Source organism: Dicentrarchus labrax, unplaced genomic scaffold (assembly GCF_905237075.1).
Source record: "Dicentrarchus labrax unplaced genomic scaffold, dlabrax2021, whole genome shotgun sequence".
Classification (NCBI taxonomy): Eukaryota; Metazoa; Chordata; class Actinopteri; family Moronidae; genus Dicentrarchus; species Dicentrarchus labrax.
In genome coordinates, this window is record NW_026136708.1 from 17,657,872 (window position 1) to 17,685,654 (window position 27,783).

General features: G+C 40.3%; 5 protein-coding genes across 10 annotated transcripts in view; 4 read left to right on the forward strand and 1 right to left on the reverse strand.

The window, feature by feature from the left end:
- Nucleotides 1-107: 107 nt before the first annotated feature.
- On the forward strand, nt 108-7,066 carry LOC127368710 (flap endonuclease GEN homolog 1). Its single transcript, XM_051409801.1, has 13 exons — nt 108-418; nt 526-724; nt 819-995; nt 1,874-1,984; nt 2,074-2,147; nt 2,228-2,313; nt 2,566-2,716; nt 3,106-3,142; nt 3,233-3,313; nt 3,393-3,523; nt 3,616-3,677; nt 4,830-4,979; nt 5,494-7,066. Exons 1-13 carry the CDS (start codon nt 258-260, stop codon nt 6,750-6,752), a joined length of 2,679 nt encoding a protein of 892 aa, XP_051265761.1. The 5' UTR covers nt 108-257; the 3' UTR covers nt 6,753-7,066.
- On the forward strand, nt 6,800-9,426 carry msgn1 (mesogenin 1). Its single transcript, XM_051409812.1, has one exon. It carries the CDS (start codon nt 8,332-8,334, stop codon nt 8,749-8,751), a length of 420 nt encoding a protein of 139 aa, XP_051265772.1. The 5' UTR covers nt 6,800-8,331; the 3' UTR covers nt 8,752-9,426.
- Nucleotides 9,427-9,600: 174 nt separating this feature from the next.
- si:ch211-51e12.7 (uncharacterized protein LOC336335 homolog) lies at nt 9,601-17,825 on the forward strand. Of its 2 annotated transcripts, none has more exons than XM_051409303.1 (6): nt 9,601-9,807; nt 11,850-11,938; nt 12,110-12,259; nt 12,457-12,603; nt 12,769-12,894; nt 15,866-17,825. In XM_051409303.1, the coding sequence occupies exons 2-6, from the start codon at nt 11,850-11,852 to the stop codon at nt 15,948-15,950; spliced, it is 597 nt and encodes a 198-aa protein (XP_051265263.1). In that variant the 5' UTR covers nt 9,601-9,807; the 3' UTR covers nt 15,951-17,825. The 2 variants fall into 2 exon arrangements, with proteins under 2 accessions (XP_051265263.1, XP_051265262.1); XM_051409302.1 differs by lacking the exon at nt 15,866-17,825 and adding an exon at nt 13,527-14,699 and having other exon boundaries at nt 9,604-9,807.
- Nucleotides 17,826-18,196: 371 nt separating this feature from the next.
- Nucleotides 18,197-20,944, reverse strand: mrps10 (mitochondrial ribosomal protein S10). The gene is made up of 7 exons (XM_051409301.1): nt 20,798-20,944; nt 20,562-20,614; nt 19,647-19,704; nt 19,418-19,557; nt 19,208-19,316; nt 18,606-18,695; nt 18,197-18,502 (listed from the first exon to the last, which is right to left on the reverse strand). Exons 1-7 carry the CDS (start codon nt 20,867-20,869, stop codon nt 18,422-18,424), a joined length of 603 nt encoding a protein of 200 aa, XP_051265261.1. The 5' UTR covers nt 20,870-20,944; the 3' UTR covers nt 18,197-18,421.
- A 1,036-nt stretch (nt 20,945-21,980) lies between these two features.
- tulp4a (TUB like protein 4a) overlaps nt 21,981-27,783 on the forward strand; it is a 29,283-nt gene continuing 23,480 nt past the window's right edge. For 2 of the 5 annotated variants that reach the window (XM_051408760.1, XM_051408764.1), the window contains exons 1-2: nt 21,981-22,099; nt 23,655-24,721. In XM_051408760.1, coding sequence (XP_051264720.1) covers nt 24,470-24,721 — 252 coding nt within the window. In that variant the 5' untranslated portion in view covers nt 21,981-22,099; nt 23,655-24,469. Of the gene's footprint in view, nt 22,100-22,191; nt 22,630-23,654; nt 24,722-27,783 lie in introns of those variants that run through there. The other 3 variants (XM_051408761.1, XM_051408762.1, XM_051408763.1) reach the window with 3 other exon arrangements.

Below are 27,783 nucleotides of genomic sequence, written 5' to 3' on the forward strand. Positions count from 1 at the left end.
CCTAACGTTAATGGTGACCTGTAAGTCAAGTTAAACGTAGAGTTCAGCTTCTTTTCGACGTCGTGACCGTTAATGCCGCAACAAGGCAGCGCAGTACAGACATGACCCACGAATTGGAACGGGGCCCGACGGCGCGACAGTTTTGAAATCTCCGGCTCGTTGTCCTCCCGTGTTGTGTTGTGTTGTGTTGTGTTGTGTTGTGTTGTGTTGTGTTGTGTTGTGTTGTCGTTAAAAGCCCCTTTCTGACCGGTTTAATTATGGGTGTTCACGATTTGTGGTCCGTCGTGGAGCCGGTTCGTGAGTCGGTGCCGCTGTACAGTTTGAGCGGACAGACGTTGGCAGTCGACCTGAGTTTATGGGTGTGCGAGGCCCAGCATGTGCAGGCGATGATCGGGAGGGTTACCAAACCCCACCTGAGGTAATTCTGTTCACAATTTAACCCCCCAACCCACCTCCTCCTCTCCAGCTTCGGTTCAAACCCCGTGTTTTGTTGCCACCAATCCACTCGCTCCTTTTGTGTTGCAGGAACTTGTTCTTCAGGGTGTCCTCCCTCACCCTCATGGGGGTGAAGCTCGTCTTTGTGATGGAAGGAGAAGCCCCTAAACTGAAAGCAGAAACCATGAGCAAGAGGACAGAGACAAGATATGGGGGGTTCAAAAAGGCGTCTGCCCCTAAATCTGCAACAAACACCAGCAGAGGGCGCTTTAACGCTGTCCTCAGAGAGGTTGGTGCTCCACTGTTCCTGCATCTCTCAGCATACTCACTCATAATAATGTTGTTTTTAAAGCACTTCTTCTGTCCTTCCTTTCCCTCTGTAGTGTGCAGACATGTTGGACTATCTGGGTGTGCCTTGGGTGACGGCTGCTGGGGAGGCTGAGGCCATGTGTGCCTACCTGGACTCACAGGGCCTGGTGGACGGCTGCATCACCAACGATGGAGACGCCTTCTTGTATGGAGCCCGGACCGTCTACAGGAACTTCAATATGAACAGCAAAGTACGTCTGTGAGAGGTCATCGCTCATCCACAGCGTACGAGGTTATGTAGAAAGTCGAACCCCAGATCACCTAGGTTGAATATGCTTCACCGGCTCAGTCGAAAGGCTTCTTCGGTTCAGGCTGTTCAGGGGGATTTGTACTGAACTTCTGCCTGTGATCACTCAAATTTACACACAAATATAGATTCAACTTTCTCCAGAAGTCTAAAGGAACACCTGAGCACCTGTTGGAGTGGTGGTTTTTCCAGGATTTCTTATTAAACACTAATTCCCTGTTGATTTTTTTAGAAGGAAATTAAAGTTTTTGTTACTAATTGCATCCCTAAAACTCCTGTATGGATAGACAATAGGGTTGAAGGATACGTACTATTCAGCTTAGCTCATCTTTATTTATTTTAAGATGCCCAAGTGGAGATTTTAATTTAGCCTGTGAAGGAGGTGTGTTGTATTTGGCTCTAGATTTAGACATTTTATTTTATTACTTCTTGGCTAAATCATTAGTAAAGTAATAAACAAACTAATTAATGCATTGTTATGGTATTTATCAAGTAAAGATACTAAATATTTACTGATTATAACAACAAATGTGAATATATAGTTGCTTTTCTCTCTTCCACATCCATTTGGCTGCAAAACCAAACTTTAAGGCACATATTATTATAACTTGTGACTGGCATTTATCATTTATTTAGTCAATAACATCATTAAAACTCTTCTCACAGTAGCTGCAGCCCTTAATCTTTGCAATTGAACCAGACAGTATTTCATCTATGTCCATATCTATTTGTTTGAGTCTGTCTTCTGATGCCTTGACTGTAAAAAAAAAACATCAAATATAAATCGTACATATAATAAATATTGTTCACTTTTCCCTCCAGGACCCTCAGGTCGACTGTTACAAGACCTCCAAGGTACAAACAGAGTTACATCTCTCCAGGGAGAATCTTGTCGGTCTGGCCATCCTCCTCGGTTGTGATTATATTCCTAAGGTAGCGAAGGGCAACATAATTAGAAATTTACAACATCAAAATAGATATTAATGATTTATATTAACTGTACGTTGTCATACCTTCATAAGGGCATACCAGGTGTTGGTAAAGAGCAAGCTCTGAAGCTCATCCAGATGCTGAAAGGACAAACACTTCTGCAGAGGTAGGAAACTCAAACTTTATCACCTTGTCTCACATAAAGAGTGAATATAATGTTGTGTTCACTTCTCTGATCACCTCCAGGTTCGTCCAGTGGAAGGAGGAGAAAGCGGGAGGGTCTGAGGGAGTCGTGAAGAAAGTCGCTCACTGCCACGTATGTCGACATCCCGGTAAGTGGTGCCCCCCGCTTTGAACTCCGACCCCTGTTGCTGATCCTGATTTAGAGGTGATAAACAAAGGGTGGCAGGGAGGTGTGTCTCTGAGAGGATTTAACCTGTCATGTTAAAACGTACACGTATGTGAGAGATGGGTTCGTTTGAATAAGCATCCGTCTTTACACCCAAGTTGTAGTCGTATGTTACATTTTAAAGACCTTCTTCTCCCGTTTCAACTCTTCTGATTCATCTCCTCCGTTCATTCAGGCTCAGCGAAGGCACACGAGCGCGGCGGCTGCGTGCTTTGTGACAGCAAACATTTCTGCCAACCTCAGGACTTTGACTACCAGTGTCCCTGTGACTGGCACCGCTATGAACAGACCCGCCAGGCCTTGTCTTTTGAGGCAAATATCAGGAAGTATGTGACTTTCTGTTTATATTTTATCCCACAAATTGTAATTGTAAGTTCAGAAAATTAAAAGCAGAAGTGGAATGACACGAGAGAGCAAGAATATAAAGGCAACATATTAAAAGGACGATCAAAGTCTAGCAGCCGTATAATAAGTCTGTCAAAGTTCATCTTATTCATTAAGGCATTTATAAGCAAAAATGGAAAACAGTTAATCGTTTCCAGCCACTCAAATGTGAATATTTGTCTGGTTTTCTTACTCTTTTATGACAGTAAACTTTATATCTTTGGGTTTTTGATTATTACTCAGACAAAACAAGACTTAAAGACGTGTTTGGACTTTGGAAAATAGGTGTAAATTATTTTAAAGGATAGTTTCATTTATTTTCTTTTTTTAGGAAAACACTGACAAGCCAACAGTTCCCCTTTACAGAGGTACAAATGTTTTCATGTGCGTATATGTTTTCATAATATAGTAATATACAATATATGTTTTTTTTAACACTTTTAAATTCCATTGTGCAGATCATTCAAGAGTTTCTGATTTCCAAGGATAAGCCTGTGTCACATTTCAAGAGGAGACAACCAAATATGCTGATGATACAGGTAATGATAAGATTTTAAATAACTTGTTCAATTAGTTTTCTCTTTAGTGAATTTCATGTGGAAATTTGTTGTTTTCCAGAAATTTGCCTACGACAAGATGGAGTGGCCGAAGCACTACACCAGTGAAAAGGTTTTGGTCTTGATGACGTATGCAGAGTTGATGAACAGAAAATATGGAAGAGAAATGTCCTCCCAAATCAAGCCCCTCCGGTAGCTACAAGCTCAATTTCTTTACTGACATTGTTGTATTAAAATTATATTTCAGTACATAATAATGAACATCACCTTTTTCCCTATTTAAGAATATTAAAACCGAGGGTGAGGAGTGCTGTCGCTTGCTTCGAAATCATCTGGAGCACCCCAGGTCAGTTTAAATCATTCACCAAAGGCTGCTGTTCACATCAATGCAATCAACAATGCTCTGTTGTCCTGCAGTCAGAGGCAATATTTTTAAGAAAACATCCTCTGGGTTGAGTGACACGACTGCTGCATTAAGCGGAGGTTGGGGTGCGGGGTGCTCGTCACCGGGTTGTCTGTTAGTGACTTGCTGTGAGGTGGGGTTCAGAGGTGACAGATCAGTCACAACGGCCACTAGGTGCTAAACCGTGCTTCCTCTCCAGGCTGGGAAATCTGTCATATCAAAGTCCGCTTCACTAACAAGCCCGCCCGACGTGACCAGCCTCACAAATTCTCAAACAACTAATTCAGAAAGTGGTTCCTCATTTGTTGTATTGTATCATGTTCAATGTTACTGTAAACTGTAGTTCACTGGTTAAATGTTTCAGTCCAAACAGAGAAATATTGCTGAACTGGGTTTAAATTGAGATTTATTTGTGATACATGTATATTCCTAAATTACATTATATCACAAATAAAACACATGAATGTATTTCAAAATCCCTTTATTGAGAAAGTGGGTCAAAAGACATGACTGAATTTCTAAAATATTACCAATTTGTATGAAAATGTCTATAAATTCTTGTCTCCTTTTGTTAAGAACAGTGTGTCTGTGAATCAGGTCATAGGGGAAAGTAGAGCTGCTATAATATCTTGATTAACTTATTAGTTGATCAATATAATTAACTGGCAACTTGGTAACAACAAAGGGTTAATTTTTCTAGCAGAAATTACAAACATTTAATGGTTTTTCGGTTCCTTAAATGTGAGAATTTGCTGATGTTTCCTTCAACAACATGCTAGTCAATCCCATATTTCACTTAAGGACATTTTGACTATAGAGACTATAGATTAATCGAAAATAGAAAATAACCTGGCGGACTCCGTGGGAGGCGACCCTCGCTGTCTGTAGATATAAACGTCTCATTCTAAGGCTATAAAAACACAATGATTCCTATAGTCAGGTGATGACACACTGATGAAAAGATAGTTATAAATGTTATATATTCAATATCTGTCAATAGATCTTTCTAAATGTTACACACTGGACCTTTAACCACATTATTTCCTGTATAAAATAAACATACTGAGACCTTGAGGGTTTTTTTTCGTTCTGCAGAACATTATGTGTTTCCTGACGATCGGCCTGCAGAGGATCAACACGAGGTGAGAACGGTGGAGGAAGAGGCTCTCTTCCGTGTGGCCTACCCAGAGGTGGTGGAGAGCTACCTGAGAGACAAAGCTCTGGCCGAAGAGAACAAGACCAAGAGTAAGACCATAATTTATTGCATTCGCTATAAATAGAAGCATATTAGTACACACGTATTTAATATTCTGTGACATGAACCATGTCGCGTATAAAAAATGGGAGCCCCCCCACAGACTTGACAAGCTCCAAGACTTCCCACACAGTGCTGACAAGGGCGTCCTGATCAAAGGCACCTGGAGCTTTGACTTGTTTTTCAAGGCTGTCTATTACAGCAGCTCTGACACCTGAAAATGTAGAGTTTGGCAGCTCGACTAGTTCACACCAAAAGCTTTGATGCAGCCGTGAGGTGTCTGTCTCGCGGGCTTTGCTGTCACTTTATGCAGGTTGTACTTTGCTCCCACCCCTCCCCAAGTCATAACTGCTGTAGAGCTTCACTTCCTAATGTGTAGGAAACCCACTGAGACTTCCCGGTCAAGTAATACCAGAGTGAATATGTTCACAGTAACTTGTTCAAAATGTGTTTGAAATCCTTTGAAATTTTAACTCTGACATCCAGTCTCGATCTTCTTTACAGAGAGGAAGCCAAAGAGTAAAAAGGAGAAGCAGCCCGATGTCTCGGATAATATTTCTGACCTCTTGGCTCAAATGACCCTTCAGACTTCCTCTAATACTCAACCACAAGCTGCTATTTTAAACATAGAGCAGCCGGAAGTGTTGGTTTTGGACACTCCAGTGAACCACAAACAGCAGCGGAAGTCAAAAGAAGCCCACAGCTGTGTGGGCGATTACCCAAATACTCCTTTGTCTAAAATCGCATCAGAGGCTACAGAGGCGTCACCTTCTGTCTCTGCTGTTATTGACGCTCTACACCTGAGTGATATTGACTGGGAAGCTTTGTCCTTCACATCCTCTCCAAACCACAGCACTGAGCCCAAGCTCGGCAAAGCGACCGACAGTGATGTCCAGGAAACGGAGGGCGAAAACACCAAACAGAAAACCTCAAGTGACGTCAAAGAAGCAGCAGACTCCAGATCTGCTCCAGAGTTGTGCTACACAGAGTGTCCTCTAAGGGAGAGGGTGCTCATGAGGAACACAGCTAAAGCCATAGACCAGATGGAGGTACGCAGTGATGTGGTCTCAAAACAACTCGACTATGAGTCGGCCTCTCTCAAACACATTCATTCTCATAACTCAAAACCAAATGGACAAATCCCCAGTAAAGGTAACGTTGACAGTCAGTTGTCAGGAAATAAATCTGCTGTTAACAAGAAAGAACCTCTCACTGACAAAAGGCAGTGTGCAGCAAATAAGGCAGAAACAGGAACTCACAGCTCGCACAGACATACAGTACAGACTCAAAATAAGACGAGGGACAAATGTAAAGGCTCCCGAAAGCCTCCTCAGAAATATACGTTTGTCAGAAAAGCATCATCGGCTGTGGCGCCACAGAGGTGCCAGTCTGACCCGGGTCAAAGCCACAGTGACAAAAACGTGCCGCAGAACACCAAGAAGACCGTGTGCACGAGCGCGTGTTTATCCAGCGAGGAAAGTGACGCAGAGAACCAGCAGCATGGACCTCAAAGAAAAGCCCACATCAAGCCCAAAACCAAGAGCAAGAGCATCTTCCTCTCAGACTTCTCCCTGAAACCTATAACAACCAAACCGGTGATGAAAACAGCTCAGCTCGTACCTGTATCGATCAAAAGCACACACCAGGAAGTCCTTCAGGCTCCAGCATCACCTGTCGATCTGTTAGACAGCGACGACTCGGTGATTTGCGGCGAGAGTCCACTGCCGCTGGCAGAGAGACTGAGGCTCAAGTTCCTGAAGTGAGCTGGTTACAGGATGATGGATGAGAACATGTTAGAGACTTTATGTTGGATGTGAAGGTTTACGTGGACAACAGTTGTAACTCAAGGTCCACTTACTAGGTTTTTACAATAGAACTGCAACAAATAATCAACTGAAAATTAACCAGCAAACATCCAATAATTAAATAAAAGTAATTTTTTTTAAGCAAATAAATCAAACTTTTGGAGGTTCAAGTTTCTCTAATATGAGAATTTGCTGCTTTTTCTCGTCTCAACATAATAAATTGAATGTCTTTGGGTTTTGGGTCAGACAAAACAAGACATTTAATAACGTCAGCTAAGACTAAATTGTGTTTATTATGTTTTATAGACCAAACTGTTCATTAATTAAATAAGTTAGTCTTAGCTTTGCCATAAAGTGTTAATATGATCCTAAATCAAACAGTTTCTGTAGTTTTGAAAGCTCCAGAAGAAGGTTTTGAACCTCCAATCATTTTCTTTTCAGCTGAATTCAACTTAAATTATTTTATTAAATAACGTTTGTCGCAAAAACAATATTAAGTTCTTTAAGAATGTTTTATAGCAGAAAGTTTGAGCCTCGACAAAACCTGAAAGGGACAGTTTATGTAAATCAGGGGACACATTTGTGGATTAGCACAGTCTTTTAGCACTAAATACCGTTTAAAAGCACCACATGAGCTTGTTTTCTCCCACTGCTGTTTGACAAGCTACATGTCATTTAACATATCGGGAGAAAAAGTGCTGCAGCCGAAAGGGGGGACAGAGGACGCTGAGCCATTGGGGCTTTTACAACCTGCCAGTGTTGGTCCCCCTTGATCATGAGTGAGGCCTTACACACCTTTTTCAGACATGAAAAGGTCTGGCAGGAGCTTGGTGACAGCTGCATCCTCTGCCCAAATAACAACCTACAGTCCTAGCACTGCCTCTTAAATCTTAAAGTTTGCTTAAAGCAAGTGAAGTTTGTCAGAATAACTCAAAAAGTTTGTTGAATTGTGTAATTTTTAGGATGGATAAACTCCTCAAACTGGAAAAAAAAACTGCATTGGAAACAAGTAGCAACATGATTTTAAATATATTAAGTGATAATAAATGATTTTTGGCTTTTATTGACACGCAGGACCGTGATGTGTGTGTGTTTATATGTGTTTGACTATGTGACTTCCAGACTGGAGACACACGCAGGCCTGACTTTGCCAGAGTGGTGTGAAGCTCTCAGGTCAAACAGCATCCCCTCAGTCCTTCATTAGACAAATCACATCAAACTGATAATTGTCGTCGTTCAGACTTTAAAGAGTAATCTCCCACAAAAGGAATCTAATTATTTTTCTTTCCATCACATTATCCGTCTATTTAGCCTTATTCACACCCGAGTGATAGCGAACGACGTCCTTCGGGAAGGTCGCATTTTGGCACTTGAGGTTTTCTTTGAACTTTCTCCTGAGCTGTGAACCCATAAACCCTCCGGAGATCTGCTTCTGTATAAAAACGCGTTGGCAAAATCACCTTCAACAAGAATCTGTCATTGCCATCTTGCGCTGCGTGGAACTTCTTGGTCGTCCCGGGGGATATTTGTTTCTAACATGGACCTGGAGGTAGCGAAGATACTGTCCGACTGGGACATCCAGAAGAGTTCATTTGGAGAAGAGGACCAGGACTCGCTTCAGTCCACCTCACCGGAGTCCTCGATGTGCTCCTCGCCGGAGATGTGCTACTCCAGCGGGCACCAGGAGATCGGTGATTACTCCTTCGGCTTCTCGGGACGCAGGGCGAGTCCGGCGGCGCAGAGGATGAGCAAGCCCAAGATGTCCACCAAAAGACGCATGAAGGCCAGCGAGAGGGAGAAGATGCGCATGAGGAGTCTCGCAGAGGCTTTGCACCAGCTCCGCGACTACCTGCCGCCGGACTACAGCAAGAGAGGACAACCCATGACCAAGATACAAACCCTCAAATACACAATTGAATACATCAACAAGCTTTCAGACATCCTGGGCCGCGCGTAACGGACCCAAATGGACCACTTTTTACGCATCGGGTTTACGCTCATTTGATGGAGTTAGTTTTATATCTCTGATGAGTAATGCAACATCTTTAAGATAACTTAATTGTTTTCATTTCATATTTTTCCTTCACTTGTTTTTGTTTTGTTTTGTTTTGGCCCTTCTCTTGATTGTAAATATTGTTTACGGGCACTTGGCAATTATTTTTGTATATGAGGCTGCCTTTGTTGGAATTATGAATTCACTGTTTGGAAATGGAGTTTGTGGTTTGTTGATATGTATATGTTTCGATCGTGATGGGTATGAAATACAGCTTTACTGATGAAGAACCTCTCCGATATCCCCACGTTTGTGTTAACAGATAATTTAGAGAAACCGCATCATACGTGTTTGATACTGTTTTTTAATCTGTTATTTACTGGTATCTTTTTTTAGAACTGAAGTAGCTGCATGATATTTTTGTTTTGTTGCGTATTGAAAGCTATTAAATAATAAGTCATTTTGTTTAAAATGAGTGAAATTGTCAATCCAAGTCCTATTTTTCTTCAATTGCACAAACATATCAGACTTGTTTAACGTGTTTACACTGTTAAAACAATTCCATTAAATCCAGATTATTTTCACAAACATGTTTTATGTTACTTTAAAATCTTAAATAAATCAGTGTAATGTGTTGAACTTGTGGCCCAGTTAATTAACGGGCTTCGTCTTCGGACTGAGCACCGCAATTAGAACGCACGTCAGACGTTCCCTCCAATCAGAACGCCAAAACACCGAAAGGGGGCGGGACCAGAGCAGTGAGTAGCCAATCAGACACCGGCGTTTCTTCCCGATGGGCGTGGCCTCCGCATAATGTTGTCCCTCTCAAAGAAAATCCTGGCTCGTAGTCTAATCTGACGACGCCGCCATTTCAAAGCGCGACACAAGCTGTTGGGAATTTTTGTAATATTCTTTTTTTTTTGGGGGGGTATATTTTTCTAATATATTTTTTTATTTTTCCTAGAAAATAGGGATATCATATCACTTTTTGAATCTACCTCGCCTGCATCACCAACAGAAGTAAGTCCTCTCCGCGTATTTAAAGCTCCCAGGAACGCCCCTCTCCAAACGCGTTACACGACTTTAAACACACACACTCGTTATTAACGTGATTTATTTGGGGTTTTTTTTAAAAAGAAATTAGCTAATTGGCTCTTCCAAACGTCGAATTCCTACTTGAAATACTGTTTGTGATGAAGCAACAACAACAACAACATTGCTGTAAGTCAGGGCTGTCCTGCGATGTCACGTCCAGGAATTAGACGGGGCCCTCCCTGGTCGGGTTTTGTGCATCCTAATTTAGCCGGCTGCGCTTCAACATGAGCTCCTACGTGCCAGAACAGTATTGAGTATTGTTAGAGGCTTGAATTTGATTTTTTTTGATGGTCCTGGTTTAATGTTTAAGGGTTTACACTGCTTCCAACCTCCTCTCTCAGGGATCAGGATAAAAATGTTTCCATGACGCTCGACGTGCCTTTGGCTCTGCAGGCTTATTTAGTTTAAAATAACACTGTGGTGATATATAGTCCCTTCTTTTTTGGCACTGGTTACAGTCTTTTCTTTAAAGTTTCATGTTTATTGCCATGTGCATTAGATGCAAAGATATCCATATGGTCAGATGTAGTTAAAGATAGTCTATCCTCCTTTAATTAAATGGGATGGACACATTATTCAGTAGCCTATAGCTCAATACAGACACAACCATATACTTCAGACTCCTATAACCATAAGAAAAACTGAACAATTTAACCTTCATGGAGTTTGGATTAATTGCAGGGCTTTTGTTTTAGACTTAATGCATTTTACCAAGTAGTAAACAACATACAAAATGTAGATAAAGTGTTAAAACACATAATTAATTGCTCTTCTGAAGGATTACAAATGATCCCTGATCCTAAAACTTGTGTTTTTTAGACCCACATAAACTTGGAGAAATGGTAAGCTCATGATGATCTCATCATACCTCGTTGCATTATCAAACTGCAGTATTGTTTATTAATAATAATAATATGTTATTCCTACAGGGACTTAACAGTTGATCTGTATCTTAATTGACTTTATCTTTATAAGAATATGGTTCTTCTAGAAAGGGAATTTAAGATCATGGGAATTGTTGGATCTGACCAGAAACACTGGAAGGGAAAAAAGTTACAGATGCCTCTTTTGGTATTTGTTTTTTGTTTTTCTAGGGCGGCTGCTCCCTCAGGGCAAATTTTAAAGACTTACTTCAAAATGCAAATTCCCCAAATATGTTAATTGTCAGTTTGTTGCTTAGCGGCCAACCCCTCATCCTTTACCATACCTTTCCCCTATATCATAAACCTCTACTCTCCTACACCACTCTCCATCACCTCTCACAGATTCAGTATTTAACAGTCGTGATCCGAGGCTTTGGGACTATTAATAATTTCCCAACTATCAGCTTTGACTTGCGGTCGTCCGTGCTTAACTCGCAAATGTCTCACCTGCTTCAGCATGAGGAATGCACAGTCTGTCACACCCAGTGATGGAGCAATGCAGTGACTGCACCCCTGAGGTTTCATGTTTCCAAGATCTGCTGAATGTTTATATTTTAACAGCCTCGTGTCACATTGTAGAAACACATACCTAAATAGGTTGTTCATCAGTGAGTGTTATAATCAAAACTTACCTCTTAGAACATAAAAGAGATATTGCAGGAAAGCAAGCGCTTCACTGAGCATTAAAATCTAATAGAAGCAGTTATATTATTGGAATAAATGTATTTTTTGGTTTAAAATATCAGTTATGTCTGTTTTTCTCTGTAGATAAATCTTTGGGGATGAGGCTTCCCATTTGTTTACATCATGCTTGATTACTTTATGGCTGCAGGGAACTTATTTCTGCATGAATTAATTTTTCAAATGGTAAAATGTCCTATTTACAAAGGTTGAACAACACATTTAGCATGTGGAAGCAAAATGCATTTCTGTATGTAGAGATCTTGTCATAGCTTGTGTCGCTTGTTTGAAACATGAGAATGTTAATTTTATGGCCAGTGCCATCGTTACACAGTATATAAATACTGACCTGCATCATTTCAGATGGATGCAGACACAGAAGAAAAGATGACAGAAACTTCAAAAACTTCCAAGGATGAATCTGAGAGACCGATTGTGGACAACAAAGCTAGGTCAGTGTTAAGGTTCCTCACAGTCTAATACTGTATTAATGAAAACATAATGGTTTTTAAAACTGAATGTGAACAGAAAGCAATCCTCCTCCTCGTCATTTGAGTGAACACACGCTCCAGAGAGAACTGGAGTTGCTACACTCATGTCTCTATGCTGATGAATCTCCCCAGGGGTCGTGGGTTTAAAGGCCGCGGTCGAGGCGGTCGGATGAGTCGAGGTGGCATGCGCGGTGGGCGGGGCATGATGAAAGGATTTGGTCCGCCTGGACATGGGAGGGGTCGACCGAAAGATGGACCCATGAATGGATTTGCACCCATGAGGTACTGACATTTGAACATAGTGTGAAGTATAAATGACTAAATCCTTGTTTAGTGTGCAAACAAATGTAAAGGAAGTACATTTTAAGTTAAAAGAATATTAGTTTTTTCTGTCCATAGAAGATTTACACCCAATATTAAACAACTACCATTTGATATGTTCTGTATTTAAACTTAAAATGCACTTCCTGCCGTTCCAGAGGAATGAGGAGGATGCGACCGTACCCAGACATGAGAGGTCATCGAGGTAGGGGTGGACCAATGGGCATGGGCCCTCCTCCTCCTCCTCCTCCTCCTCCTCCTCCACCTCCCATGCACCTCAGGGGCCCGTTCCCACCCATGCACAGGTAACCACCTCACTCAAACACACACAGTCATTCGCACAGACACTCATACAGGGTTGTTTGTCTTAAAAAGTAGATTGTTTTGTGGATACTCACATTTTTGAATCACTGACCTCGTGTTTATCACTACAAAGGGTTTCCTCTGACTGAAACTGTCCCTGTCTGTAGGCACGGACCTCCTCCACCCCCTCCCCTAGGTCACCCTGGTTTCAGAGGGCGCCCACCACACCCTCGAGGCCGTGGCATGCCGCCCCCTGGACCTCCACGCCACTTCCACCCCCGTGGCCCTAGAGGGTAAGAGCTGTTTGAATATTATTATCATGCTTTAAGCTTTGCAAGTCACAATTCTCTGCACTTTCCTTGCACGCTTTTTTAGGTTTCCTAAATAGATTTGAAACACATCTGGTACGCATTTGAGACGTGCTTACACCAGTTATATTCCTTTTTAAATCTCTAATGCAAGTATAATGCAGTATACTGCGAGCCAAAAGACTGAGGGTTGTGACACAATGCATTGTCCTTTCTGTCCCTTTTCTCTTAAGCCTCATTATAGCTTAATTTCCTTCACTTTAACTTGTCCTCTAATGATCACATTTCTTTCTCAGTTTGTTTATCAAATAGAAGAAATAATACATTATTTTTGTCCAAATAGTGTTACTATAACAAATGTTGAGTCAAGGAATGTTAACTTTATAAATAAATTAAAAAAAGACTGCTCAACTATTTGAAGCCATACTAATTAAATAGTGCATGGAATAATGAAACTACGACAGACATTACACTGTATTTTGCCAGTAAAAGGTTCACAGTAACTGAGAGGGGGTGACATCCCTGACTGGAATAGTTCAGATGGCTGCTCTTATCAGAGTGTGCCCCTTATTGGCCAAAGCCAAGAATCCAATGTGTGATTTTATCCTTTTACACAGCTACCACAATGGACCGGTTTCTCCTCCGCCTCACCCCCCACCTGGCAGAGGCCAGAGGTGGCCAGGGCCCCCTGGTGGCCGACGCTTTTAACACAGCCTGCCCTAAAAACAATAACTAAGCAATTGTCAATGTAGAAGGGGCCTAAAGTGGTGCAGTAAATGAAATGCCCCACAATTATGTGTTATACAAAGTCTCTGAGTATCTTCATGACATACTCTGTGGCCAAATGTCTGGTTATTGATATTGTCTACTGGCAAAGAAATAATGTGAAAATGACTAATGACAACCGAGGACTCATGAAATGCCTCACAACTTTTAACAATGTAAAGGCATCCTCGCATTCTGTTATCTTTGTTAAAGAAATACTGTTGGTACTGTAGGAACTATTTGACATTGTTGAGAGAAAAAGCTGTTTAAAAACAAGTCTGAAGTTTCTCAAAGGGAGGAAAAAAATCTTGTCAAAGTTCATTTAAATGTTCTGTGGTTCTTGTTACAGTCACCCTGTGAGCCTTAAGAAATGTTCTTGATCTTTTTAATAAAGAATAAAAAAAATAAATGGGTGACACTGCATATTTGAAGGTGGAGAACAATTAAAGAGAGAGTGCACAGCAGCCCCTCGAGCACCACTGTTACTAGCTTAGTACACCTTGGACCTCCCTAACCTTTCCTCTTTGTTACATGGAAATAGTTATGTATTATATAACCTCACCAAGCAGTGCAGCAAATATTGTTGAACACACATTTTTCAAGAGAAAAGACAATATTCCACTTGTCAAGTATTCATGAGTATTTAATTTTTATATTTTATATCGTTAATGTGCAGCTCTTTTAAGTTATGAGTATTGCTGTTTAGAACATTCGTGTTTGTCTTCAGCAAACTATTGTGTAAAGACAACAAGAAAAAGGCATTATTAAATGAAAAGTATACTGAAATATATATATATATATATCTAGTAGCTTTTATAAATGAAAGCAAATTCCATCAGTATTTGCTTCAGTTAAGGATAAGAAATTACTCTTTATTGTGTTTAGTTTTTCTGAAGTGTTATAAAAACTTTATTCACTGTAATTAACATAACTTTTGTGAACCTGTGAATGTGTTTTATGAAAATCGTCAAGACATATGACGTAGTCGTGGAGAAAAAAAAGAATAAAACTAAAAATAAACTCAACTTCTCTTTTTTTGTTTATTCACAAACAAGTCTGAGAGTTGTCATTACAATTTACAACAATATTGTAATCTATGAAAGACAATGAATTGCAATGTCAATCACTTTTTGGATGAGTGTGGAGGACCATTAATGAATCATTTCTATCGGCTTTCTGAGGGCCGCGGATAAGAAAATGCTTGGAAAAGTAGTCCTTGAATTGCAACTTTTAGCAGCTGAGAACTTGAAAGATGAATTTCACTCACTCGAGTGCTTTTACTTTTTATTATCTTGTCATGTAAATTTGACTGGAGGACTCCACTTGAAACGCTTTTGACCGATAAGTCATGTCACAGGCCAAATTCAGTGGTAGCATGTCTAAAAGGAGGACATCATCTGCAAAGGATAAACACTCTGATATGACCGAGGACTTTTCATATTTTCTGTTACTGTTAGTTATTTTCATTAGTTTCAATTTGACCTCAAAGGGGACAAAAGGGTATTGGAGAATCTCACTATTGTGTGTTTTGACCAATGTGTTTTTCTATTCTTATACTTTTAATATTCTTATATATAAATAAAAGTTTGTGGCCATGCAGGTAGTTGCATATGAAGCTGCTGTACCTTGTAGCTAGGAGTAGGAACAGATTATTGATTGAATTATTGTGCAAAGTGCCGTGATAAACCGTAATGGTGCCATCTCATGGGACATTAAATAAAGTGGAAACCAATTAAAACATTTTACATCTTCAGATTTTGTTATTTGAATGCATATTGCCTCTCTTTGTTTTCCATAATGTGGTGCTAATTATTTATATATAGTAAAACCTTGCTATAATGCATGCAAAAGCACTGTCACATTAAGAGGCATATGTATTATTGATACTGTTGTATGTACTCCTGGCACAAACGAGGATTTGGCATTATTTCTGGATGAAAGAGCATTTTATTCTCTGCACCACTAGGTTACTGCAGAATACTCAAATATGGCTGCAGACCTTCATCAGAGCTAGTCTATTTCATAAATTAACCACAGACAGGTGTTGGTTCTCTCCCCCCTTTTTCTATCTGTCTTTTTCCATCTCTTCAGCACTTTCAGTACATTTTGCTGCCTCGTCAAGTCTCTGCAGTCCCTTCTTGTTTCTCCCTTTGGTTGATTATAACAGACTGACTGTTGTTGTCTCCTGAAGGGGGGCACACAGTACAGTTAACCTCCCAGGCCCCAGGAACCCAGGCCCTCCCTCACATCTCTCCCCTCGGTCACCAGCGGCGTGACACCTGAGGTCCGGCGCTTCACTTGAAAAGGTGAGCCTCCTCTTGTGTCTTAATCCCTAAACCCCTCCCTCACTGATGCCTGGAGATTCTCTCTTTCAGGATGGAAGTTGAAGTCGGTGAGATGTTCAGGACTGTGGTTTGATGAGGTTATGGTCAGTGCACCTTGTGGTAATGCAAGGAGCATGCAGGGATATGCAGGGAAAGGACAGGTTTATAAATCAGTATGATTGCACTTTAATGTTATTAGTAGTGGAGGGCCTTATGAAACTTTGGGTCTTTCTAAAAGAGGCTTTAAGGCGACGAACGCAGGAATCACGGTGACATCTGGTGGCTTTCAGAAATGACTGCAACCTTAAATATTGGGCTGAAAGCCTCACTGAATTTTAACTGTTTCAGTCTTGTGCTATACAAGTCCAACCAGCCTGCATGTTATCAGTAAATCTGTAATACTTTTTTTTTTTTTTTTACAGAAAAGCTACGTTAAATGATGATGGTATTGTGCAATATGTTTAAGTAAAATAATTAATAAATACATTGTTAAAAAAGCCTAGTATAATATATAATATGATATATTTTGGTAGTTTAGACCCAGTGTCCACTGTTGGCTCATGCGTTTTAAGCTCATGATCATTTATGTAACATTTTATATGAAGCACAGTGTGATGTGATATTCATTAAATTAGTGACTTTTATTACATTATTACTTTGTAGCAGCTGGAAATGTTCTCATACTTAATGATACTAGTGTCATTCGCCATGTTGCTCGATTACTCTTCTCTCTTCTTATCCTACAAATATGCTTATCACATAGTTGTGCTGGAAAACTTTTAAAACTGTCAAACTTAATCAAGTCCTCTGTGAAGCACCAGCGACATTTGAAGCTTCAGGTGTCATCAGTAATGTGGTATTCTTCATTTGACTCTGACACAGTGTAATGAAACAGGAGTTAAAACAAGCTTCAGAGCTTCTGTATCACCTGCCAGTCTCTGCTGAACATCTGTGCTTTTCCTGCTATGAAAAGGGCAATTGACAAAGCAGATTTTATTGAAAAACCTCTTTAGGCGTCATGATCAGATATTCACTTGTGGGTCAGAAAACCAACTGGAAAGTTCACAAACTCAACCTAAAATTTAAACACTGTACTGTTGTTTGTTTCTGCTAGTGTTGAACATAAACTTTAAATATTTCACCACAGTTGAACTAGTTTCCAAACCATTATCATGGTGTGTTTGTATTTAAGTAACAGTGTACTCAATAAAGAAGTATTCTTAAGAAGCAGGATTATGGATGGAATCAAGCTGCTGACAATAGACCCAGATGCTCATCGTTTTACTGTGTTAAACTATTGTAAATGTAAGTGGATGTGGACAAGCTTCATAATAACTTTTCTTTAGGGTTCATATGTTCAGGCATGTTAACACAAGTGTGGACCACAGAAAGAAGGTCAATATCTGTGCATCTTGCAGAGCGGAGGTTTTCAAACCTGCAGTATGTAAATAAAACCAGAAGGAAATGTCAGATTTAGGATTTGGGTATTGTAAATTGTCACAGTAAGGTGTTACAAATACCTAATGGTAGGTATGTATGTGGTCAAGTACGATCATTGGACTCATTACGGAGGTGAACATTTAAATATACATTTATAATCAAACCAGGTACATCCAAAAATGAGCAGTGACTATAAATACTGAATTGTGATTTGTGTTGTAAAGCTGGAAATGCCTCTCTGCAGCAAAAAAGGTTAATGCTTAATATCCCGTTTTCTCAGTGGAGATGATGCACTTTATGATTTATGTCTGAGTGTCACCTCTGTACGACAGCTCATTTTAATACAGGAAGAGAGAGCGGGGGGGTCAGTCCTCAGCAGCCTTTAAATAGAGCAATGGAGAAAAATGTCCATGATGATAAATACAGGGACTTTTACCAGGAAATCTCCTTAAAATGACAGGAAGTATTATCATTCACTGAGCTTAAGTGTTTTAACTGTTAAACAGAGGATGAATGTTAAATTCAGTGCTTGTTTTTTTCTATGTTTTGCCTCAAATATTTTTGTACACTAACTATTCAATGAATAAATAATAAAAAAAAAGAATAAAAAAGTTGTGTGCTGGTCTTGTGTCCAACAGAATATACATGTTTATACAGAATAACAATCCAATGTCACTGCAGATACTTAAAAACATTGCAATATTAATACAAAAGTATTAGAATCACAATTATGACTAAATAAAAGCAAAAAAAGTGAGTTACAGAATGAAATACAGAATTTATTTAATGAAAAAAGAAATGCAACATATAACTGATCCCACACAGACAATGAAACAAACATTTTTTTATTTTTCTGTGCTGTTCAATCCTAATGAAGAGCATGAGTCCACAACAAACACACGTTAATATTGCAGTTTTTCTCATTTATCCAACATATTCACTGATGTTTAAGGAAAATGAGCGTCTGTTGCTCATCACTAAATTCACTGGCCGGGCTTGTCGTCAATGGGGCGGTCCTCCCACATGGGTTCAAGGATGTGATCTGGAACTTTCTCTATGGCAGTCTGATAATATGAACAAAAAGTGTGCGTGTGAGGGGGGAATCCATTAATTCAAGCCTTTTCAGTGCACAGTTAAATTGAGCTGGTGTACGACGCAGTAACTTACCGTTGACACCTCCATGGCTACACCTTCAGGGAGGTTCCTCTGGATGTATTCAAGGTATACTTGTGTCGTGCAGCCTGTCATATGAGACAGCTACAACACAAGAAAAGAGACATATCATCACTATGAGTCTTTAATAACTAATATATTCTTTGTTTTGCAAAGACAGAAACCATTCATTACTTATTTTCCACTCCTGAAAATTCAGTTTTCTTAAAAACATAAAATCTTCTAATACATCTGCCCATGCTGTACATACTGTATGTACTGTATCTACAGTAGACTCTCATATCCACCTACCCCATGTACATAAAGATACCTGCACATAAATATTTATTTCAGAATCCTTTGCACTATTGTCTATAAGTCTATGTCTTTTTTATTGAACCTGTTTTGTTTATTTATGCTGTTAGTCAGTGTTTGTGTATTGAGAGCAACATAAAAACCGGAGTCACATTCCTTGTATGTGCACACATACCTGGCCACTAAAAGTGATTCTGATTCAGTACAAAATCAGTTAAATAAAGTCTGATTACTTGGAGGGAACCTGAATACTTAAGTATCTGTTAGTGATTAATTAACTTAATTAGGTTCTGGCTCATCACCTCAAAGCACCGGTAGTGTGTCCTCATCTCATACTGGACCCTGTGTTTTTTGAAGATGTGAACTGACTTCAGGACCGTCAATCTCTCGATGTCCTTGGGAGGTTCGTAACTGTGGCAGAGAAGAAAGAAGATTATTCAAAAACAAAATGCCAGTGAGATAAAGATAGTACTGTAATGTATGGCTGACACTGCGACTGTATCACTACTCACACTTTGTTGATGGTGATGCCCAACTCTTGAGCTGCCATCTTGGCAAAGAACTCATAGCTGTCCAACACGGCCCTGTCGTGACCTTTGACCATCACTGACACCATCTGAAACAGCGTGTCAGGCTCCTCTGTGACGGTGATCTGGCAAAGAAATGAGACACATGCACATGAGTTTGCATTATCTTAATGTCGGGCTGTTAAAAAGCTGTCAAACTGCACTAATAACTCACTGATGAAAACACTGTCGCTGTGTGGAAGGAAGTGCTGGATGTCGATGGGAGACGGGACCTTCAGAGACAGAACAGTGAATCATTCCTCGCATTTTAACACCGGTTATTAAAATACCAAGTTTAGAGAAAGAGAGAGAGAGAGAGAGAGAGAGAGAGAGAGAGAGAGAGAGAGAGAGAGAGAGAGACATATCTATGTTGCAGCCTTTTACACTTTTAAATGACAAACTCCTCCTTCTGCATCTATGGACCGCTCCATTAAACACCATTATTATCAATACTATTAAACTATAATTAAATTTGGTAACACTTTATTTGGATAGTCCCTCCCCCTGCAGATAGTTTATAGCTATTCGTAACATTTCAACAGCTTATCAGTTGAGATTCAACAACTATTACACCACTGTTGTTTAGGGTATATTCATGAATTGTTGCATATACTCTAAAGATAATCTGTTAAACATCTACAGACAAAAGTAAACAGTTGAAATGTTACAAATATTATATGCACTATATACTATTTGTTATTTATTACTATTAATTTATAGTTTAATATAGTTTTTATAGTTTATTTATTTTTTGACTTTATAAAATGCCCTTAAGCTTTAATTTTCTCTAGTTTCCTATTTTGCATTTGCTGTAAAACAAATTAGATGCCACAAAAAAAAAGTGCTCTAAAAATAAGATGTATGCTCTACAGAGATACATTTAATGGTAAACAACATGCGCAATACTGCTTTCACAAAGTATAACACATAATTGAGTAAATAAGTAGATTAAATTCATATCTGTAGATAAAAGTTGTAATGATTCTGTAGTTTCTGTAGTGAAACAGATCAGGTGTGTGTGTGTGTTTATTACAGTTATTGATAAACTACAGACACTTAAACCGAGCAGAGAAGAGAAACTGCAGTTTACCTGATTATGTTACATTTATTGTGCCCAGAACAGACTCCCAGAGCTCTCGGTGCCTGTAAATAAACAAACATTAATGAACATTTAGAGATGACATTTACTGTTTGACCACCGTGCTACAGCTGCCGTCACAGACCCAATACACACACCTTCTTCTCCCAACTTAAACCCTCACCTTAGTTCATTGTTTGCAGATTTTATGCAACACACACACACAAATATATATATAGTTACTGTACCAAATGCGAGATTCCACTTAATATCCTTGCCAAAGAACATAACTCTCGTCTGAGAGCCATGGGAGCAGCCATGTTTTCGGAGAAGGTGGGACAACAGGAAACAGTTGAGTTCCCAGTGCTGCCCTCATGTGTACTGGAGGGTAAACTACTACTGGGGCAACTGGGAGCTGAGATATACATACATTTGTTTTGCAATTTTGAGCAAATAACTTACTTTAGCAACTAAATGTTTGCACACTATATTCCATTTTATTGCATATTGCATATAGTGTATATATTTCCATTATAGTTTTTATATTTTATATTATATATTTATTATAATTTTATTGTATTTTTACTATTTGCACTATATTTCCCTTGTGCTGCTGTGTCAAAATTCCCACTGGGGATCAATAAAGAAGCATCTTATCTTGTTGTTTGTAGTTGGATAGTGATAGAACATCTATTTGAATTATTAATTAATATAACTACTGATACATTTTACACTTAACACTTTATATAAAGAATATAATTTACAGCAAAGATACAGTGAAAATGAGAATATAACCAATCCAATGTATCAAAGCAAGCAAATATTAGAAAAAGAGAGTACAAAAATAATGCTTGAGGGTTGAAATACAGATAAAGTGATATAGATTTTCACATATAGATACAGTTTGAAAGTTAACCCATTCCACATAGCAAATTAATTTTTAAAGTCAGCATTAAACAGTCCATGTAGGTTAAATGACACTGTAACAGTACAATACGCTGGACCATAACCAGCTACAACAGTAAAACACTGAAAAATTGTACTACACATTAATGCATCACCGGTAGTAATAATCAAATACTTCAGTAATAATCCTTGAAAATATTAATATATCACTTAGAGGGGCAATTTTATTAGGGTAATAACAATGTACTAAAGTTAATATTATATTCTAGTATATTCTATATTCCAGTATACTGCATCTTTTTATATATATAATAATAAATATAAAGACTATAATACACAACTTGCAGTAATAAATAAATACATATATATATAACCAACTGTAACATGTTAACAACTGCACTTTTATCCTCTTTATTTTAGAAACATGAATAGCTCACACACACACACACACACACACACACACACACACACACACTTATTGACGTGACCTGCGATAATTTAATTGGTCTAAATCACGTGCCTGTCACGTGACACGGCTGTCGGGGCCCAGCCAGTGCACAGAGGCAGGCTGCAGGCAGAGGAAGCAGCAGCGGCTCCAGCGGTGGTAGCAGCGGCGGTAGCAGCGGCGGTAGTACGGAGCAGAGGTAAGCAGCGCTCCACCGGCCATTGATGGTTCTCCGGCTCTTTGTTGACGACCGGTCCGGTGTCACTCTCCCGCTTTGTCCGCCACGCCAGCGACCTGTGGGCGGTTTGAGTAGCTGCATGCTAAAAATATGTAAAAGGAAACAAAAACAACAACCGCTAACCAGAATGAACAGTCGGCTAACGCGTTAGCATGTTAGCGCCGAGTGCCAGCGGCGGGCGGACGGAGCTCGAGTCTCCGCCGGCGATGGTGGCGTTGGTGCGGGGTTCAGGATCAGCTAGTTAGCCGGTTAGCTACGGCTGGCTGTTCTTTTGTGGACGTGTGGTGGGGTTTTAGGAGGGGAGGGGAGGGGGGAGCCGACGTTAGCTGCACTCCCCCGGTTAGCTCGCTGCATCGAGAAGATACATGAAGGAAGGAGGAGGAGATTTATTTATTTCTTAATCCCGCTGTTGACATGTTTTGATCCGCGGAGCCCCCCGACGAGGCTCGGATCCAAACACCCGGGATCTGGAGCTAGCTGGAGGCTAACAGGTAGTAGCTCACGGTGATGGGCTGTTTTTTTTTTTTTTTTTTTTTTAACGGTGGGGTGGGGGGGGTTGAGTGTCAGTTGGTAAACGTTGGTGTCACCGGGGTGTTTTATTGATTTTAATCCGTTTACTGTAACGTTATTTTATGTTTGTGGACGGGATCTGCGAGGAGCTGTTGTCAGTTGTCTGTCGGGATGTTACTGACAGCTCACTTTATCTAAATGTCGGTTGTGTTTACATGCAACAGTTGTCCGTTTTTATAACGGCTGTTAACCGTCCGTCGGTTCGCCCACAGGTCTGTCTGTCTCTCTGTCTGTCTGTCTGTCTGTCTGTCTGTTAGGTCCTCGTTGTATTTCATTTTATCAAGGGGTCTATTTTCCCCCCTCCTCCCCACATTTTCTAGTTTAAAGGGTCTTTATTTTAAATAAGAAACAGACGCCAAATGTATGTATATACAGATTAATAAGACAAATGAGTTAAAATGAGGTAGACTTTATAGTTAAAACACACAAATACATTAATGTAAGTGTGTGTTAGGTTTATAGCTACATACTGAGGCAGCAAGATGTCTCCCTCTCATGGGATTATGTTAAATTTTAAGTGGTCACAAAGTTGTATTTTATTTTTTATTTTTTTTTAACTATTTTTATGTATTTAATTGAGTCTTTGAGCCGCCAGAGGCCGCTTTGGTTCATAATGCCTGACGATAAAAACAGGAGATAAAATTATACATGGTTCTTCTAAATTATTCACCAATTAGTTAAACATCCTTCCGCTGCGCAGGATAGTCCTCGCTCAGGGAGACGTAAGCAGCGGTAAGTGAGGGGTAATTTTAGGCTGGCGCATTAATATTTAAAAACTTAACGGCTGTGGGCGGCAGGTGAGCGCGTTCACATCGCTCTATTTAACGATTTAAACCGGTTTTTTTTTTTTTTTTTTTTAACAAAACACGGTTGTTTATTTGTTAGCGATACTTTCTGTGTAATAATATCACACTCTATTATTTATTTTGTTGTCGTATTCATCCAGCAGTCATCCATGGGATCCCCGAGGCGTGTTGATAAGGCAGACTGGCTGACGTGATGACGTTACCGGGAGAAGCGGCTCTCCTGCGGGCTGACAGCTGATGGAGAGGAGTCCCTGCTCCTCCTCCTCCTCCTCCTCCTCCTCCTCACACACACACACGGCCGGGGTCGTATGAGGAGGACACGACGGAGCCCAGAAATGACACACTGAACTGGACAGAAACGTTACTCGCATCAACTGGAAGCACCGGGGAGGGGATCGGCGTGTTGAATGAAATGGATGCGTTGCCTGTTGACGAGTTTACAAGATAAAGCTTTTTCTTTTTTTGGTTGTGGATGTTTGTTTTTGATCAATCAGCTGACACAGTGGATTTCTAAATAATTTCCCGGTACTCTCATCCGTTGCCTTGTCAGTGAAACAGCATCAACGAGGCGGCTCACTGATCAAACGCATCAAAAATGACTTGAATGAGTGCCTTTTTTGTTGTGTGTGTGTGCAGCCCATTCGTCTCTGTGATATCTTCAACCAAGCAATGCTAAAGTCCACAGCTTCGTGGTCTCATTCGGAGTTTTCATTGATCACCTTCTAATCAGTATTGCAAATCACCGAAACAGCCGACGGGAGAAGCGCCAAGTACTATGCACCGTTGTCGCTGTCTCACATCCGACACCGAACCAGTAACCTCAGCGGAGGAGAGGCGCTCATAACGGTACCGACCCATCCGACGAGCCCCGACCTCTCTCTGGGTCTTTTTTATTTTATTCTTTTTATTTTATTTTTTTCATCCACGGTTTTGGGGTGTGTAGAGATCCGCAGGGATGTTCGCCGCCGTGGAGCATGGCCCGGTCCTCTGCAGCGACTCCAACATCCTGTGCCTGTCTTGGAAGGGCCGGGTGCCCAAGAGCGAGAAGGAGAAGCCGGTGTGCAGGAAGCGCTACTACGAGGAGGGCTGGCTCGCCACCGGGAACGGCAGAGGAGTGGTCGGGGTCACGTTCACGTCCAGCCACTGCAGACGGGACCGACCCACCCCGCAGAGAGTCAACTTCAATCTCAGAGGACACAACAGCGAGGTAAGAGGAGTGCAACATGTATATTAGATCATTCCCACTAGAGGAGAAATACAGCAAGGTGGCATCCAGACAGTATTTATTTCAGTCATCGGATCATATTTTAACCTTTATTTCAAATTTCAAAATCATTAAATTAGATATTGTCCTGGTTGTGATATAACTGTAGGCTATGCTGTTATTCCTGACTCTCCATAAGAAGTTAGGGAAGTATTAATCACGCAAAAAAGTAAAGAGTGCTGTTCACGTCCACCCCTCTTCTAATTCAAATCTTCCTAGACAGAAGAATAACACTGTAAAGAAGTGTTTTATTTTTTAGTATGATGATGGATTATTGATTCAGTGGATCTCCTTCCAACAGGATGCTCAATCTTTTACACCTGGGGATGCAATTATCATTTTCTTTATTGCTAGTAGCACTCTGGGTTCACCAAAATATATAATTTTACAGAGTACAGTCTTAGTAGTGTCACCTTTTTTCCTTCCCCCAGCCGCAGGGTCAGGTGCAGAACAATATCCTTGAAGCAACTTCTGTAGTGTTTGGTTGAACGTAGGACCTGCACACTCCCAGTTGCTCCTGGTTTGACAACCGCCTGCATCATTAGATCCCTCTGCTGCTCTTAGTCAAAACATTTCAGTGCTCCACTCTCTGGCATCGCTCCTATCGCTCACCTTTTATTACACCCTCCAAAGTTTCCCACCACTTGTGCACCGAGGGCCATTTATTTTGTTATTGGAAAGATCGGCTGAGTAATGTCAGAGTCTATTGCCCGCTGTGTATTTGAATATTCCCGTCAGGATATAGCAATGCTGGCACAAGTGGAGATTGCACACAGGTTGCGTTTTCTCCTCCTTTTTTTTTTTTTTCTTAGTGGGTGTAGCTGTTGGTCAGATGGAGCAAGGTGCTGTGTCAGCGCTCCATAAGGCAGCTGAGGGGAGAGTGGATGAATCCCTACAGAGAGTGACTGAAGCGCAGCAGAAATGTCATTTAACTCTGCCCACTTGAATGTGGTCCAAGTATTGAAAATTTCCCTTTTGTTGTTTTGGTGCATGCAGTGTGGAGGAGGTTAAACAAACATTACTCTTAATTTTCCCACCTATGTAGGCAGATTAAAATTCATTATGACACACACATATTTCATGTATTAAAAGCTGTCCCTCCATTAATTCAAACATTACTTCATATGTTTTTTTTTAAAGATGTAATATGTTATATCTTTATAGTTTGATTGCCCATCAAAATTAAAACGCACTGCACAGCTCACCTCCCGTACACCATCCTGTATTCAGCAAATATTTTTGCCTGTCTCGCCGTCATCATCAGTGTTTGGTGAATAAAGCAGCGTGTACTTGAGGAGAGAGGTTTTAATCTTGAGAGACTACACTAAAGCTCACACCTCACTGTCTGTGTGTTCTTAGTGTAAGAAATTGTACCATTCAGTTACATTCATATTTTACCCCATACAGCTTTGTGTCTCTGACTTAACTGTACTGTTTATATAAATATTGGTAGGAATTTTATTTATTTATTTGCAACTATCAGGAGGATTTTTTTTTGCATTAGACACAGATGCTACTGGGAGCAAAATCCACATTTCCCCTACTGCCCTCTGACCTCATCCCAGCACCAGTAATGAAAGTAGTAATGTCCTCTCCACTTCCACTCTAGATTTGATATAAAGCAATAAATAAATGCTCCTGGAAATGGGAAATCCATCACTCGTCCACCGTATGCATAATTTGGGGATTCTGACAGTGGTGGAAATCACACTGCCTAATGAGTTCTGTCAAGTTATGACAGATCTGTTCACTCACTTGCATCATTTTCCATCCCTGTTCTGTTGAGAGGAGAGAAAACTGTTTGTAGTATATACAGTCCAACACCAAGGAACCCAATAGCTTCTTATATAGTCTCCAGTCCTGTCCAGGTATTAAAATATCTTTTAATAAAACTCTCCTCAAGCCAACGTTATTTTGTTTTTTTAGGATTTAGTTTAGAATGAGCTATGTCAATACATTAAGGTAACCTTTCATTGTCTTCCAAAGCTGCATACTCAGCAGTAAAAGCAGTGGCGTCCTCATGACAATCCTGTCCTTTAAATGTCAGCACTGTCATTGAGTACTCTTAGTCTTTGGTAACGAGTGTCCTTTCACGTAAATTAGCTCATGTCATGTTATGAATGAGCACACACACACAAAAAATGCAACATGAACCCTTCCTGTAGCGGTCCGGGCCTGCCAAGATCAATACTCATGCCAGCATCCTTAAGTTTGGCCATTATTCCTGTTGATGTATAGACCAGAGTGTCCTGTGATCATTCTAATGTAAGCAAGCGTCTGAATTGATGTGTCTTTTGGACTTGGCCCAATACAGGCAATGTAGTAAAGTAAAGGGCGGATCTTAAGCTGTCAGACATCTCTTAAGAAGAGGGCAGATGGGTAGATGACTGTATTCCTGTGTTGCACTGCCTATGTCTGGATAAGGTCTGGTTTTATTTACACATGATGAAAAAAGGTTGACACTCTTGGTACTACAAGATACTTTGGATAAAAGCATCTTGAGTTGTTTTGAAGCTCAGCTGTTGTCCTGGTCTAGCACCTACTCTGAAGGCTCTCATGATCTTCAGATAATGAAAAGGTTTTGCAGGTCCAAAGGCTTGTAGTACATCTCTGATGAAGGTTTGTCCTCCTCCTCTGTGTCTAATTCCCCTTCAGCCAGGATGAGAGATAATTACAAGGTAACAGCTTCAAAGGGAGCAAGGTGTATGTGTGTGGAGCCATGTTCCTTTTGTTCAGTCTCCCACAACCATCTTTTCACAGTGGGTTTCAGGAGCAAACTCCTTTTTTATATTCTACGGGTTAGGGTTTGTGCTTTGTGTTTTTCATGGAGCTTGGTTGCTTAGCAGACATGCTTCGACCCTTACTGCACTCGTATTACACAGTCAAATCAGCATACTATTGTTATCGTATTATTAGTATATTATTTAAATCGTATTATGTTTGTGTGCAGAGATAGTTAGTTATACATAGTGTCGGACATTAACTCTCTCACTTTATTATTATTA

Excerpts from the sequence above, each read along its gene's own strand:
- LOC127368710 (XM_051409801.1), top strand. The coding sequence starts at position 258 with ATGGGTGTTCACGATTTGTGGTCCGTCGTGGAGCCGGTTCGTGAGTCG. Across the intron at positions 2,717-3,105 it reads TTTGAGGCAAATATCAGGAA|GAAAACACTGACAAGCCAAC; the intron begins GTATGTGACTTT and ends TTCTTTTTTTAG. Across the intron at positions 3,678-4,829 it reads AATCATCTGGAGCACCCCAG|AACATTATGTGTTTCCTGAC; the intron begins GTCAGTTTAAAT and ends TTCGTTCTGCAG.
- msgn1 (XM_051409812.1), top strand. The coding sequence starts at position 8,332 with ATGGACCTGGAGGTAGCGAAGATACTGTCCGACTGGGACATCCAGAAG.
- si:ch211-51e12.7 (XM_051409302.1), top strand. The coding sequence starts at position 11,850 with ATGGATGCAGACACAGAAGAAAAGATGACAGAAACTTCAAAAACTTCC. Across the intron at positions 11,939-12,109 it reads ATTGTGGACAACAAAGCTAG|GGGTCGTGGGTTTAAAGGCC; the intron begins GTCAGTGTTAAG and ends GAATCTCCCCAG. Across the intron at positions 12,260-12,456 it reads AATGGATTTGCACCCATGAG|AGGAATGAGGAGGATGCGAC; the intron begins GTACTGACATTT and ends CTGCCGTTCCAG.
- mrps10 (XM_051409301.1), bottom strand. The coding sequence starts at position 20,869 with ATGGCTGCTCCCATGGCTCTCAGACGAGAGTTATGTTCTTTGGCAAGG. Across the intron at positions 19,705-20,561 it reads AATAAATGTAACATAATCAG|GTCCCGTCTCCCATCGACAT; the intron begins GTAAACTGCAGT and ends CTGTCTCTGAAG. Across the intron at positions 18,696-19,207 it reads CACACTACCGGTGCTTTGAG|CTGTCTCATATGACAGGCTG; the intron begins GTGATGAGCCAG and ends CTTGTGTTGTAG.